This window comes from Polypterus senegalus, chromosome 1, assembly GCF_016835505.1.
Source record: "Polypterus senegalus isolate Bchr_013 chromosome 1, ASM1683550v1, whole genome shotgun sequence".
In the NCBI taxonomy this organism is placed as follows: domain Eukaryota; kingdom Metazoa; phylum Chordata; class Cladistia; order Polypteriformes; family Polypteridae; genus Polypterus; species Polypterus senegalus.
In genome coordinates, this window is record NC_053154.1 from 147,244,091 (window position 1) to 147,259,576 (window position 15,486).

Here is a 15,486-nt window from a genome sequence, read left to right on the forward strand (position 1 = left end):
GCCTTTGTAGTAGGAATTAGAACAAAAAATATATGTTACTTAGAAAAAGACTTCATACAATGCATTATATCTCTTAATTTACAGATATACTGTCTATAATTGTAAAACAAAGCACTGAGTTATTGACATGATTTGGCTTCTGATGAATACTCTGATTAATATAATAATTCATTAAAACTTGCCCTCCAAGATTCAGTTTTGTATGAATGAAAAAATACTTTATACATTAAGGATGACTTGGGAGCCTTAAGTCTGCTCTCAATTTCTAGCCATGCACACAACACCATTTTTGTTTATAAATATACCAGTGCTGTGGTGGGCTGGCTCCCTCCCCGGGGTTTGTTTCCTGCCTTGTGCCCTGTGTTGGCTGGGATTGGCTCTGGCAGACCCCCGTGACCATGTAGTTAGGATATAGTGGGTTGGATAATGGATGGATGGAAAACACCAGTGTAAACTTTGGTCCCAAGTTCCATCACAATTGTGTAAACATTGCATCTACAATGTATTGAATCAACACTTTAGATTATATTTTATCTGCCTATACAGTAAATATCAATCACAATTCTCGCTAATATAAGAAAAAGGTATATTACCTGCAACTGGTGGTCCCAATAAAGCCGATATCCCATTTGCACAAATAATAATGCCATAAGCATTAGCAAGATTATTTAATCCTACTAAATCTTCTGTCACAACAGGCATCACTGAAAAATAGCCACTTGAAAATCCCAATAATGCACACACGATAGCAAGTCCTGCAAAAGTGTGCATCAAAGGTAAAATAAAAATGCAAACACACATAGTCATATTAGCAATGACAAAAACATTCCAGGCACTTACAATGGGAAGATCACTTATCATGCCCAAAAAAATCTTTCCAAATATATGAACTATTGCAATAACTGAAGTTAAGGGAATTTTATCATTTTCTTCATCAAAGCCATATAGTTTTACAATCTCTGGCAAGTGAATGAAAGGAATGACAAAGCTACAATATGCAAATAGTGCCCAGAAAACAAATGATATAAACAGTCTGTTAGAGAAGAGGGATTTGTTTCCAAAGTAGCCAGAATACCATTTCCAAAATCCTAGTTTCATGTTGCTAGTCACGTGACTTATTGTCTTCAGTATGCTAACAGGGTATTTTTCTCTGAGCACAACTTCCATTTTGTCCGTGTCATTAGAGTCTAATTGCTTCATCTGTTCACTAATTTGGTCCTGAGGTGGGCTCTGTTCATCTTCATCATCGCCTGCCTCTTCTATGGCATCTGTATCAAAGCAACCTGTGAACTCACTCTGGCCAATGTCATCTTTCTCAAATTTTTCATTACACTCATTCTTTTCACAATTCCCAAGTTGCCTGCGACATGGAAGAGCAGGGGAAGGTCTCATAAGTGCTCCACATACACATAAGTTAAGGTTGATTGCACCATGTATCAACATGGCACTTCTCCATCCATATTCTATACAGAGATATTTTAAAAGAACAGTTGTAATAAAAGTTCCAAATCCTGTTCCTGTGGTACTTAGTCCCTGTGCCAGAGCCCGTCTTTTCTGAAAATACTGTCCAACCATCACAACAGCAGGCAGATATGCCATTCCACTCCCTACACCTGATAAAGATAAAGAATAAAATAATAATAAAAAGCTAAAAATATATTTAACAAATTGAAATCGGTTCTTAGTAAAACCATTGTATGATTTTAAAAGATGTGTTAATCTTCACATATTTCAAACTGATCTATTTTCTAAGGTATTACTCTTAAAGAATGAAAGTCCTACATAACTTATTTAAGCAGTCAACTTGACAAATAATTCCAATCTTTTTTTTTAAATGCTCTAAGAGGAAATAACCTAGGTTTATTTATGAGCACTGAACCATAATTTCACACATTCTTGCTAATCTACACTAAGTGGACCAATGTAATAATACACCTATATGAATTTTTGTATAAATCTGAAACAAAAGATAAAAAAAAAACAATGCTGTGTGTTTTGGGTGTGACTAAAAAGTAAGTCCTTCTGCCTCACAAATTCAGTAATTACTGAAATTTAGTAATTCAGTGACTAAAAAGTAAGCTTAAAAGAACAAAAACTAAAACTTAGTCAAGAAATACTATATGGGCATGGATATGCAGTAAGGAGAAAACAGTACAAACAGTAGTTATGGAATGCACAGCACAGCAAATACTTGCAAGAATCATAGGTAAATGAATTGCTAAATGGGACTCTAATCCAGCCATAAATTAATTGTTATTTTAATCTTACAGAGAAAAAAAACACATTATTTTCCTGAAATACCTCAGTTGTAACAGTTCCATGAAAACTTACCAGCTGTGACACCAAATGATATGAAAAGATAGTAAACATTAGTAGCGTATGCACTGACAGTCCAGCCTAAGGCAGTCACAAGGCCTCCAATAATTGTTGTCTTACGACAGCCACATGTGTTCACAAAAAGGCCAATAATAGGTCCTAGCAAAAAAAAAAAAAGAAAAAGCCTAGTTATGCTAATTCAGGCTGTCTCAATATAAGTAATGACATGCTTCTAATTATGACAGCCATACTGAAACTTGTTATGATATAACGTGTTCTTTGTGATACTGAATAATTAACTTTACACTGTCTGCATACTTTAAAAAATATTTTACAAACACTTTTAAAAAGTTCTTCTTTGTCAAAGACTGACATCAAATTAACAAAATAATACTAAAATGAGTAAAGCAGTAATACAGCAGAAAATTAACAACAAAAATAAATTACACCCATAACTATTGACATTGAACTTTAAACATTTATGTTGCTAGTTCAATTACTGCCTCCAACTCAGTGTGTGACCCTGAGCAAGTTTCTTGACCCACCTTTGGTGCAACTGCAAAAAATTAATATACAGTAAATTGTATTGTATCCAGATCTTGCAATTTGGCTTGGATAAAGATGTCAGCTAAATGTATAATATGAATAGATACACATGGAAAGCTGATATTATTTTATTCTGTTCTTTAGTAAAAATTAAGTACATATTATTAAAGGAAAAGTGGAATTGTTATTTCAGGAAATAAGCTGTAAAGAAGAAAAGCAGGAAAAGTAAATTCCTTTTCATCAAGAATTATATTTTTGCAAGAAAACATTCTTAACTATACTGTAAAACTTAAGAAACATGTAATGGTGTTAACACAATTTGTTTTGAGTACAGTATAGTCATATTAATGAATAAACATGAGTCTTGAATTGTCTTAACTAATATGTTATCTCTTTGGCTTGTTTGAACCAAACTCAGTGTAATAAAGCAGTGCCTTAATTTTAAAAGTCTATTTGAGGATGGATATTAGCACTTTTATTTATTGTGAAGATAATCAGATAAAAGTAATAACTGTGTGTTTTTAAAAACATAATTTTGAAAAAGATAAAATGAATAGCTTTGCCTGAACCTACCTACAATCAAAGTGATGCCAATTGTCAATGAGCCAATCCATGCAGTTAGTCCTCGACTTTCCTTGAACTCATCCAACCACTCAACATATAAAATCCCAAGAGCCATTTGGGAACCCATGATTAACACGTGAATTATAAAAGAGGCAAAGACAATCATCCAAGCCCATCCTCCATCAATATCTGGGTGAGTTTTCCAGTCATCGTCCTGCTTGCATTTTACCTCTGAATTAATAGCCATTTCTTGTACCTGTCATGAGTCAAATCTTCATACACAGAAAAAATAAAAGAGAAAGTTTTACTTAACATACAGATGCATAACATTATTCCTAACCTGTTTATTCCAATAAATGGTTGTAGGATGTAACAAGTTATAATTTGACATCAGATGCAAGGCAGAAGGCAATCCTTGATAGAAAGCCACTATACCACTCTCACTTATACTGGGTCAATATAAGGACCCCAGTCAACCTAGCCTACCTAGTTACCAGGCTAAGGGCCAAACTAGCCACATACAGCTACAACAGACAAAATTATAATTTGCATTAGATATATAATCAAATTTCATTTATTAAATTTACATCTTTTTCATTATACAATATATTAATCTTAGATTCATTTATTTACATTTTTTATGTCTTGTTGCTTTGGTTTAAAATTGCATGCTTTATGTTGTGCTTTATGATTGTTCCTGTTGTGTAAAGTTGCATAATCATAAAAATAGATTCACATACAGTATCTATCTGCTTTAGTAATTATATCCACACAGAGCAAACAATGTTAAAACTAGACCTGGATGGAACAGTGCATGAAAGGCACATATGCACACAGGTCAGTTTAAATTTATTGGTCAACCTAAAAAATTTCTGTGGACTGCAGAGGAAAAGTGAATTTCCTACTGGAAGCTCTAAACATCAATGCGTGAGCATGCACCTAAGCCAGGAATCCGACTGAGGACAAAGTATACTACCAGTATTACCATGATGACATTATTAAATATAGTATTTTTAATTCATGATTATTATAATATGCTTCTGATTTGTATGAAAAACAAACTCTATTTTACTTAGTTACTAATGTTGTCACCTGATGAAAGGTATCTAGTAAGGAATTTTAAGTGCAATATTTGAAAAAATCACTTACAGTTAAGAAGAAATGTTTGGTACACAGTATTTACTTGGTTTAACAAGGCAACAGGGAAACAGCCACTTATTTTCAAAGCAAAAACAGATACACTTTTATTTTATTTAACACTATTGTACAGTAATAACCATGTCAATATGAATTAAAAATGAACAGCTATATGAAATACAATTGTTTGAATATTTAGGAGTTGAATGAAGAGCTAAATATTTTTTGCCTCCTGAGTATGTTCTAGCACTATGGTCATCCACCGAAGGTCCCAAGTGTTTTTTAGTGCACAGTAGCTATTATTCTTCCCAACTCCTTAAGTCATAACTGAAGGTTTAAAATTTGCCAAAAAATAAATCATACTATTGATTGTAATTTTATCCTTCTCATATTTAACAGAATTTGTGGTTATTTTTTGACATCAGCTATCACATTACTTTCAGGTTCCTGAAAGTTCATTTATTGAAAATCTATACCTAAATATTATCAAAGTATCTTCCTACATGTATTCTTACCTTTCCAGTGTCAGAACTGGGGTTTTGGAAGTTTGGAAGATATATAATAGAACATAATGTGAAAAGCACTTAACAGAGATAGCCATGTCTGCCTGCATGAATCAGCTTGGCTCCCAGTGGACAGAATTTGTTTAAATTTGACATATTTACTCTTCAAAGAATTTTTTTGGGACAGTAAAATTTTTGTTGAGATATCTTGAATACAGAGTGCTATACATATTTTTTAAATTTCTAAATCTCCCAATGAGAAGCACTGGTGAATTTGTGATCTTGCATAGCTTAAATAAGAGAAATATCCTGCGCAACTCCAATTATGAATTAGTTTACTGTTGCAATTTTACCTAGAGAGAGGTTACTCCAACTTGTATATTGCTTATATTTTTTTTTTATTTGTTTGACAGCCACTCCTGGCAGCCTTCTTCTTCTTCTTCTTTGTCTTTCAGCTGCTCCTGATAGGGGTTGCAACAGCGGCTCATCTGTTTCCATATCTTCCTCTGTAGCACACACTACTTGCATGTATTCTCTCACCACATTCATAAACCCTCCTCTTTTCCTCTTACCTGGCAGCTCCATCCCTAGCATTCTTCTCCCAATATATCCAGCAACTGTTCTTTGCACATGTCCAAACCGTCTCCAAGCTGTCCAACCTGAGCTCACCCTTTAATGTACTCATTTTTAATCCTGTCCATCCTCGTAACTCCCAATGCAAATGTTAACATCTTTAATTCTGCCCCTAGCTCTGTCTTCTGTCATTTTGTCAGTGTCACTGTCTCCAGCTGGTCTCGCTACTGTCTTGTGGAACTTCCCTTTCACAATTGCTGGTACCCATCTGTCACAAATCACTCCTGACACTCTTCTCCACCCACCCCACCTTGCACTCTCTTCTTCGCCTCTCTTCCACACTCGCCGTTACATTGTACTGTTAATCCCAAGTATTTAAACTCAGTCTCCTTCGCCAACTCTACTCCCTGCATCCTCACCATTCCACTGACCTGCCTCTCATTCACACACGTGTATTCTGTCTGTTCCTACAGACCTTCAATCTTCTCCTCTCTAGATCACATCTCCACCTCTCCAGGGTCTCCTCAACCTGCTCCCTACTCTCATTACAGATCACAGTTTCATCTGCAAACATCATAGTCCATAGGAACTCCTGTCTAATCTCCTCTGTCAGCCTGTTCATCACTACTGCAAATGAGAAAAGGCTCAGTCCAGACTCCTGGCAGCCAAACAGCAAACAAACCCTGTAGTCCTAACATCGTGCCTGCTGAACCAAAACACAGGATGGGGTAGGGTGGCATGACCAATATTACCATATTAGGAAGGTATGACCTTAAATGTGTTTTTATTTATTCACTTTGTTAATAATTATATTTTTTATTTATTCAGTACAGTGGAAATGATATTGTTTATTTATCACTGCCTTTTACTGTACCAGAATGCAGGGGTAGGTCTCATTATATGCTAACAGTCTCACGTCTGCCTTCTCCCAATCATACGCTTGTCTCTGCAGCTGAGCTGTGTCTTGCATGAACCTCAGTCACAGCAGTTCACTTCTCCTCCTCTTTAAAATTAAAGTGGATAAATAAGATATTCAAACTACAATTAGCTACAGACTCTCAACATCTAACAACAGTACATAGATCTTTACATCACTTGAGTTGGGATACAATGTCTATGGAAGCAATTTCAGTCAAATGACATTGTAAAATGGTATAAATTACATCATTTTATAGTGCTATTTTGAAATTTTTATAGTGTTATTTTGGAATATGACTCCATGTTACAAAAATACATGTAAAAACAAACAGCAAACGCTTTGATGAAGTGACTAGAAAATATAAAAATGTTTCAAATTTCAAACCAGCTAACCAAGTTTATGAATGCACCTGAATGTTTAAACAACTGTGGCATTATACTCAAAGCTTGGCATTACTGGTGTTTTGTTTTTGTGATGAGTGTACCAAAAATCTGGACCACAGCAATATGAATTAAAATGGCTGAATATAAAGCCAATATTCTGCCAGCTAGTTTTATTATTAATGACGTTGAGGCTTCTGAGTCCTATTCATAATTTAATACAGTCATAAATATTAATGCAGAATATTATAATGAAGATTATTTCATTTGAAGCAGTCTCCTAATACACAATTAATACCTAACCTAAAATTTCTATTTGTGTAAAAAAGACACAGACACAGAAACACAAGGTACTTACATTGATATACTAGCTATGTTAACCAACTGGACCTGAGAAATTTCCTTTAACCATGGGCCTCAGTTATAGTGCTGTCGGTAAATATGTGATAATGTAATACTACTGTAGAATCCCAATATGATAATATTAAAATATTTGCTTTTAAGATGAACACTTATGTTTGAAGTATTGCAAGAGCTTGATTTTCACATGGCAAGATCTGTAAACAGCTTCTTTCATAGAAAAATTTATTCCATACAACATTATGAAAACTAAAGTTTTTAACAAATGCTGATGGAGCATTTTGCATTTGAATCACTGCAGCTATGATTTAGCTAGGGAAAGAAAAATAAGGACAAAAACAACAATTTGTTTTCTCGTAAGAATAAAAGAAAGAATTCAATGATGTATGTATTTAAGGGATGTCAAGAGTAATATATTTTGTTATATGGCACACAGTGTTTTAAAATATACTTGTTTAAATGACTCTGTAAGTTCTTAAAGAGATACCGGTACAGGGTATAAATACACCTGTCCAAGTCTCTGTATAAAGAGAAAATATAATGCAAACAGTCAAAGAGTTCCAAAATTTTGTAAAAATCCATTGATAAAGTGTAAACCCCATAAAATATCTCACAATAAAAATTAAGTAGCTTATTCACTGCCTTTTCCTGTGAAAGCTAATTTTAGTCATGGTGAAATACACCAGTCTGGTAGTTCAGTAAACTATGGAAGTCTTCAAAACAGAGCCTAAATGAGAACATATAGCAGTTGGCTAGGTATATATTTAATAATGGATGATTGTCACCGAACTTATAGTAAGATTGTACATTTTACCAAACAGAGAAGTTTCTGGTTTTTGTCTGAATTACTTTGGATGAAAAGAAATAACAGTTTACTTTTGAAAACTGTAATTGAGAAAGTTGTGTGTGATTTAGAGTAGTGCCAGGCCCAATGATACTGTATCTTATATTGTCCATAAATATCAATTATCCATAATGTCCAGAATTCTAGACCTTGTAATAGTGGACCTTGTCCTTTATTGCCACGGGGCTTTAATTCTGACTAAGCTTATATATTTTAATTTACTACATACAGTAAATATATTAACATTATATGGTATTTTGAGAACTTGATTAAATAAAATTTTAAACTAAAAATATTAAAAATACAGGGAATGGTCAATACAATAAGACTGTGATTTTTTTTATATTCCTTTTGCAAAATATTTATTATTGTGTTTGAACTGCAATTTAATACTCCAATTTATTATTTGAAGTTGAAATTATATCTCATGATTTATCAGTTTTTTCTAAACAGAAAAATACCCGAGTCAGTTCACCCAATTAAAATATGGTATAAACAAACATTTTGGACATCTCTTGTTTAACTTGTGCTATTTTTGGAATTTTTGCACATTAGGTTCTTTATGTTTTTATTCATTTTATGGTTATTCTAGCACTGATCACTGCCATTTTGTGTCTTTCACTGTGTGACTATAGCTATATTGTACACTGTTCCTATATCTGTTATTGGTTACATGACACATCATGTCATCATTTAAGATGGCTGCACCCAACAGTTTGCTATTTGATGAATGTGTTGGTGGAGTGGAAAACATTAGTAATACAAAGTATACAAGTAGGTAAATATTCTGAATGTCTTTATCTCTAAAATCAGATTTGCATGTTGTGACGGACAGCCGGGATCCTTACCCGGCCTGGGACACCCATAGAATGGAAGGACCAGGGGAGATAGCATGCTCAGGGCATTGTTTCCTCCAAATCGTTAGTTTGCAGCCTCCCTGCGTTGCAGCAGTGCCACGGATTCCCATAAGGAATAATGGAAGATGGAGTTCATCAGCACAGCCCTGTTGGGTTCTGTGGTGTCACCAGGAGGTGCTGCGGGGATTGGCGACCCCTAATTTGTTGGGCTCCCACCTTATCCACAAGTGCTCCCTGACCACGATTACGGGACAACAGAAGTACTTCTGGGCACTGTATAGAAGGATCTGCCTGCCACAACTCAGACAGCAAGAGTCAGGAGGAAGGAGACAAAGCTTGCAGGGAGGAGGGAGAAAGCAATGATAAAGGGAGAGAGAGATGAGAGAAAGAAAAAGACATGCTGTATGCTTATTGCTGAATTTGTGTTGGCGGTGTGGGAAACTCTTCATGAGAAGAATTTTTACACAATAAAAGCCTCTGTTAACTGCAACTTGTGTCCAGAGCCTGTGTAAAGTGTATGGGGAGTTGGAGCACCCCCTGTTGGCCACAAATTGTATAATAATGCTGAAAGATGCAGTGAGCTCGATAAACCATTTTTTCTACACCAAGAGTAACATTGATAAGAAGAAAACCACCATGGCCTGTTTTATAATTAAACTGCAGTCTTTGAAACTACAGAAAATGCTCGACTTAGCGGGCTGAGTTTGCCTGTGCTTTTTCATTAGTGAATGCTAAACTGGGAGGGAGTTGGGGCTGAGCTGGTACATTGGTGAATGATCTCAGGAAGCAGGGAAAATAATAGGGAGGCTTACAAAGGTATGCGCTCTCTCTGTCATTTTCCATCCTGAAGAAATCGGACCAGATGATGACTTGAAAAGAGCTGACCAGAAATTAAGTGACCAGAAATAACTGATTGTAAGTACAAATTAATATACTGCCTGAAATTGCACATCGACATTATCAGGTTGTATGGTATGGTGTGTCAACACTCGCATCTAAACTTTATTTAATATCTTGGGTATTTTACCTATAACACTAAAAGTCTAACTATTTGTCCTGCCTGTTCTTCTACTCTATCTAATTGCCTGAGGTTATTGATGTAAAACGGAAGGAGGGAGTGCTAAACCACAGTACCTGACAGTGTGGTAAAAGTATGGGATTTGAGGCATTCTGGTAAAGTCTACATAATAAAGAGTCTAAAAGGGGACATCACAAAAAATAATGCATTGCAGACAAAATAACTAATGACGAAAATTAAAAGTTAGGGGCAATTATCCAAGTTACAGTTACAACTCTTCTTTTGATTACAAGTTTGCTTTAATGTTTTAGTTTTGATGACTGATGCTGATAGTTTTCTGCTTTTGAATACTGTCATCTTTCTGACTGCTTACTCCCTTAAGGTCATATCATCCTCTAAGTTTTTCAGTTGCACAAAATAAAGAGAAGCACCTGCTTCTCTCCAGGAAATCATTACAACATGTAGTTATTAATTATGGAAACCTCCACAGTAAGACTAGGGAAACTCAGTTACAGTGCATAACACACATACTGTATGTGTAAATCACGTAATCATACGCTTAGGTAAAGCCTTGTGAGATGAGTCCTTGTGTTTGAAGTGTGAATTTCAACTAATAATTAATGCAATGTTTCTATTTTTGAAACAAAGCTTTGTTACAGTTTTACACTTTGTGAAAAAAGTAAACTAATGCTGATCTGGAAGGGGCAAATAAAGTGTGCACAGAGCACATGTGAAAATTGCAGTTCTTGAATAAATGTGATTTTGTCTGAAGTTTTCTTGAACAAAAGTATTCTTGGTCATTGCGCACAACAGATTAAATGAGTTTATGCATGTGGTGTATGTTCTGCTACAATGGAAACACAGTCAGGATGATAAGCACTAGGACCGAAATAAAAGAAAGAGAAATGTTGTTTAAAAACTAGCAGGGGTCTGAAGATGAAAGATTGAAATGAAATAAAATAATTAATGTCCAAAAACAATCAAAAACAAACAGCAAAGATCTGATTCCCCAAAAATAAATATTAATATTGCACATGAGCTTTTGATCTGCAATGTACCCACAAACTTGGAAAGTGAAAGTAAATGGAGCAATATTATGTGATCCAACATGACCCCTGACACATGACCAACAACAGGTATAGTGACTATAAATAATATGGCTGCAGCCACATGAAAACACAGAGAATGGCAGCAACAAAAGCTAAATTACAGCATGAATAAGCCATATTAAGCCATAACCTTAAAATCATGTCAGGCTTCAATAGCTCCGGTCATGTAGAGAAGACAGAATCCCGTTACTCGGCCTTTATAGCTGAAAGGAAGGATGGAGCTTAGCTATAATGGGACCCTGTTTCATTTGAACACAAAAAGTTTGCTTTATCTCATTGGACAGATGGCTGCCTAATCTACTATTGAAGCTATCAAAGGAAAAAATACCATATATCTGTTCGTGGAAGAGAAATGAGAGGATGAGAAGATGATCAGTTAAATGTGATATTGAGTGGAAATATTGGAAATTTACAACTAACATTTGAATACTTAAACTGTATCACACTTTTGAATATATTGGAAATTCAACTTTGCTTGTGCCATCTTTAATTTATATAGCGGCATGTTACGTGACTTTTTTAAAATTACAATGTTTTGAAGCTGAACGTTTCACATCAAGATCTTTTTTCCATCTGTAACATTGTGTACACTATAATGTACTCAAACACTTAAATGGAGACAGAGCTTTTTGTATCAGGATCTCTAAAGTTTCTTCTCTAGTTCTTCTATTTTCTCTAGTTCATTTTTATTTTCACAAGAAAGAAAAAAGAGTTAAGTGTATAATCAATTACAAAAGCATTCATTTTTAGTGTGCCAAGTAAAGTTCTGTATTTTACTCTGCAAGTTCCAAACCAGATGAAAACGGGCATTAAAATGCAGTCCTTATATGCAGAAAAATATTGACACTTGCCCTCAGTTTATCAATTACTAATCATGACAAAATAATTTTCAGTTCTAGTCTGTATTGATTTCTCCCCAATCTCTTATTTATATATGTAAGCCTGTATGAGTATTTAAATATACTATATACATATGTGCAGTTGGCAGTGCTGAATTATTGCTTCAAGAGAATTCTGATTTGAGTTACAGTATCTGTTGGTGTTGAGTGAGTCCCATCTTGAGTTGGTTCTTGTATTGTGCCAAATACTGCTGGGATTGGGTCTGGCTCCCCACTAACATGAAAACAGATTTATCAAGCTTAAGGTGTCTACTTATTTTATAACAGTTTCCAATTAAGGTCTGAATTAAAACTGTATAAATTACTTTGGAATGTATATAAAACTATATAGCAAAATCTTGGGCAAAAAAAAAAAAACTAATATAAAGTGAAAGTAAAGTAACTTATAAATCTCCCGATATTCACCAGCTAACAATATGTTATCCTAATTATTATAAGCCATTTCTTTCACCCAGAAACTACTTTTAGATCGTATCTTTTTTTTTTTTTTTTACTAATTATAAGCTTCCTCCGAAAAAAAAGTCTTGCTACTTACTCAGCACTAGCCTATTACTGCATTGTTGCCAGGGTGATGGGTCCTTTATGAAGTTCAGCACTCAGGAAAATAAATGACTGAAGAATGCAGTGATTTACCAGTCAGAACTAACAAATGTAATTAGAACGTACGGCACTGTCTTGGATGCGTCTTCATGGAAAACTCGGGAACGCTTCCGTCTTAGAGGCTCCTGCATTATTTTTGCACTGCTACGATACGCCATTTCACATTTACAGAACACAATATTATTTGACTTTTGCTTAAGACCATGGTCTTTTACATGAAGGACCTGCAGATGAACATGCTGACCTCTTAAAACATGGTAAAAATGCAATGCATCAACATATGGCGCTCCAACCGACAAAAAACAAGCATCAAGAGGCTGGCGCAAACCAGGATTTAAACAATTAAGCAGCAGCAGTCCACATTTCAATTGAATTGCTGGAAGCACCATTAATCCATGATACAGAGCATTCAAGATGGAATAAAATGTAGGGAAGAACCCTGTCAATTGTTCAAAGTAACAACAAAAATGGTCATAATCCTGTTGGACAGACTTGTATCCATTTTACCAGGCTGCAACCAGAGTCCTGGCTTAGTAAACTGATTTCAGACACTCTTATTACCAGCTAAAACTCTCTGTTTGCCTTACTGGGCCTCCCTTTGGAATGCAGCTTTATCTGATCAGATGATCAATTCCAGGTCATGTAACAGCCAGGGACGTCTCTCTACGTGAAATGGACTCAATTTCTAACAAATGACAATAAATCCAAGATGAGTAACACTGATGAACACACTTTGCACCACAGGTCAATCAAGAGGATGGGCTTATGTGCACCCAAGAAGCCAATGTTATGCGATGTCTATTCCTCCCTATAAAAACCCTTGTAACACCATAACTAATTGCTTTTCTCTCACTACACTAGGGCTTGACCTGACCATAGTTTGGCTGCCCATAGCGAGCACCCATAGCTGATAGGGTGTGTCCGCAACACAGATTGAAGCAATCCCTTTACTCCAGAGGGCAACTGTGTTGCACTGAAAAGGTGGAATACTCATCTGTGTTGGAGTGTGGACTAGGTTGCCATTAGTCCAACCTTGCTGATGGTCAGCGGAAACAGGAGCAAGAGAGAGAAAGAGACCTTACATAAACCACGCATTTGCCTTGTTAACAGTGATCACTGACTCATCACCAGTTGATTTAGTTCGTGTAACTGTGCTAGCATCTGATGACACTTTATTTAAAAACCTTGAAAAAAAGACTATAGTAGCTTCCGCAACCAGAAGGTGCAATCAAAGGTGAAAAAAGAGACCTCCTGATCAAGGATAAGAAAATGCGCTGAAAAATTCTACCAGTTGTGTGAAGAAAGCTGACCATAAGTATACAGTACTTTGATTCTGAGGACTATTAACTACAATTTAACAGACATCGTAATGCCAGGTACAGGTGTTAACTCTAACTAAAGATAATAATCTTGTGAAAGATAAGTTCTGGCTACTATAAGTTTCTCACCCTAAATCCAAAAGGAAAGAGCAATGCAGCTCCTCACTTACACAATGAAACAGAGAACTCAGTGTGGTGGGGGTTGGTCCCTAAGCCTGGGCAATGGCTAGCTGCTGTGAGCAAATGAATGCCACTTGATGGCAAAAGAAACTTTATAATCAGCCAGAGAACTTATCTATGTTAACCTCATGAACTCAAAAATTCAGGATTCATAAGTTGTGTGCCTTTTCCTATAAGAGAGAAAAATTCTATATATGTCAAGAGATAGAATTGACAAGTTATGTGCCTTTTTCTAGAGTAAAAAAGTTAAGCTAAGCTTTCATAATTTTAAGTTTTGTGCTGTTTGTGTCTTTTGTCTATATATATATCTATATATTTTCATATATCCATCTTCTGTTATCCTTATGTTATAAACAAACTGTATTATTTTGCTTATTTCACCAAACGTTACTGGGTTATTTGTAAAAGCAAGCCATAGTTTGAATCAGAACAGAGAAAGTGTTAATGTAGACCTTCACTGATTTATGAACCTTATTCATAAATTATACAGATCTCTTCATATTTCTAGTGTCACGGCCAGAACATGAAACAGAGATCCTACACCCCTTACATTGCCGTCTCGGGTGGGTGTCTTATTGATTAATAATCAATCAGAAATGTCTACAATACAGTACAGAAGGTTTAAGTGAAAGCATAGAAAGGTCTCAAAGTATGAAAATGTGAGGCAAAAGAGGAATATTCAAAGAAAAAAAGAAGACAACAGGAAACATAAATGTGTCCAAAAGGAAAATGTAGGAGAACATTGCCATAAGAAGTGGAGAAAAGTCCACCATAACTGGCAAAGAGGGTCAGGAACAAGGCTTATTAAATGATGTTTACCAGGAGCAGGGTACATTCAGAACTGGATATGATGATATCTGAACAGAACCAAACATTGATTGATATACTGTCTCATGAAAGGGGACAAGAGAGAGACGGGTCTCTGAATCAAAGAGATATCAAAGGGAGAGGTTTATATGATGTTCTAAAAGTAAAGAGTATGGTAAGAGTGTTAAAGCAGTGCTATTGCTTCTGTGTGGTGACCAATTCTGTTTTAGATTTGCATCTATGACACAGGATTTATCAAATACACTGAAATTAATTGCATATCATTTACAAATTAAATTCACTTGATTGTAACCATTCTGTAACAATATAATGGTGCACTGAATGGCCAAACTATTCCAACTACCATGGCTGCTTTAGCATTGTTAGAAGATATTGCAAATGGAAGAATTAGAAGAGAGTGCGTATTTATAGATGATGAGAACTGGCTTCTAAATCAATTTTGATTTCCGAGAGCTATCCTGTTGCGAGTTGTTTGCTGAACAGGCACTGGATTCACAATGGCAGACTTTGAGTAATTGTGCTCTACCTGCACCT

General features: G+C 35.3%; 1 protein-coding gene across 1 annotated transcript in view; it reads right to left on the minus strand.

The window, feature by feature from the left end:
• LOC120533294 (monocarboxylate transporter 14-like) overlaps window positions 1–15,486 on the minus strand; it is a 75,077-nt gene that overhangs the window by 24,412 nt on the left and 35,179 nt on the right. The window contains exons 2-4 of the mRNA XM_039760126.1: window positions 3,436–3,698; window positions 2,332–2,475; window positions 594–1,613 (exon numbers count right to left, since the gene is read on the minus strand). Of these exons, the coding sequence (XP_039616060.1) occupies window positions 594–1,613; window positions 2,332–2,475; window positions 3,436–3,673 (1,402 nt within the window). The 5' untranslated portion in view covers window positions 3,674–3,698. The remainder of the gene's footprint in view (window positions 1–593; window positions 1,614–2,331; window positions 2,476–3,435; window positions 3,699–15,486) is intronic.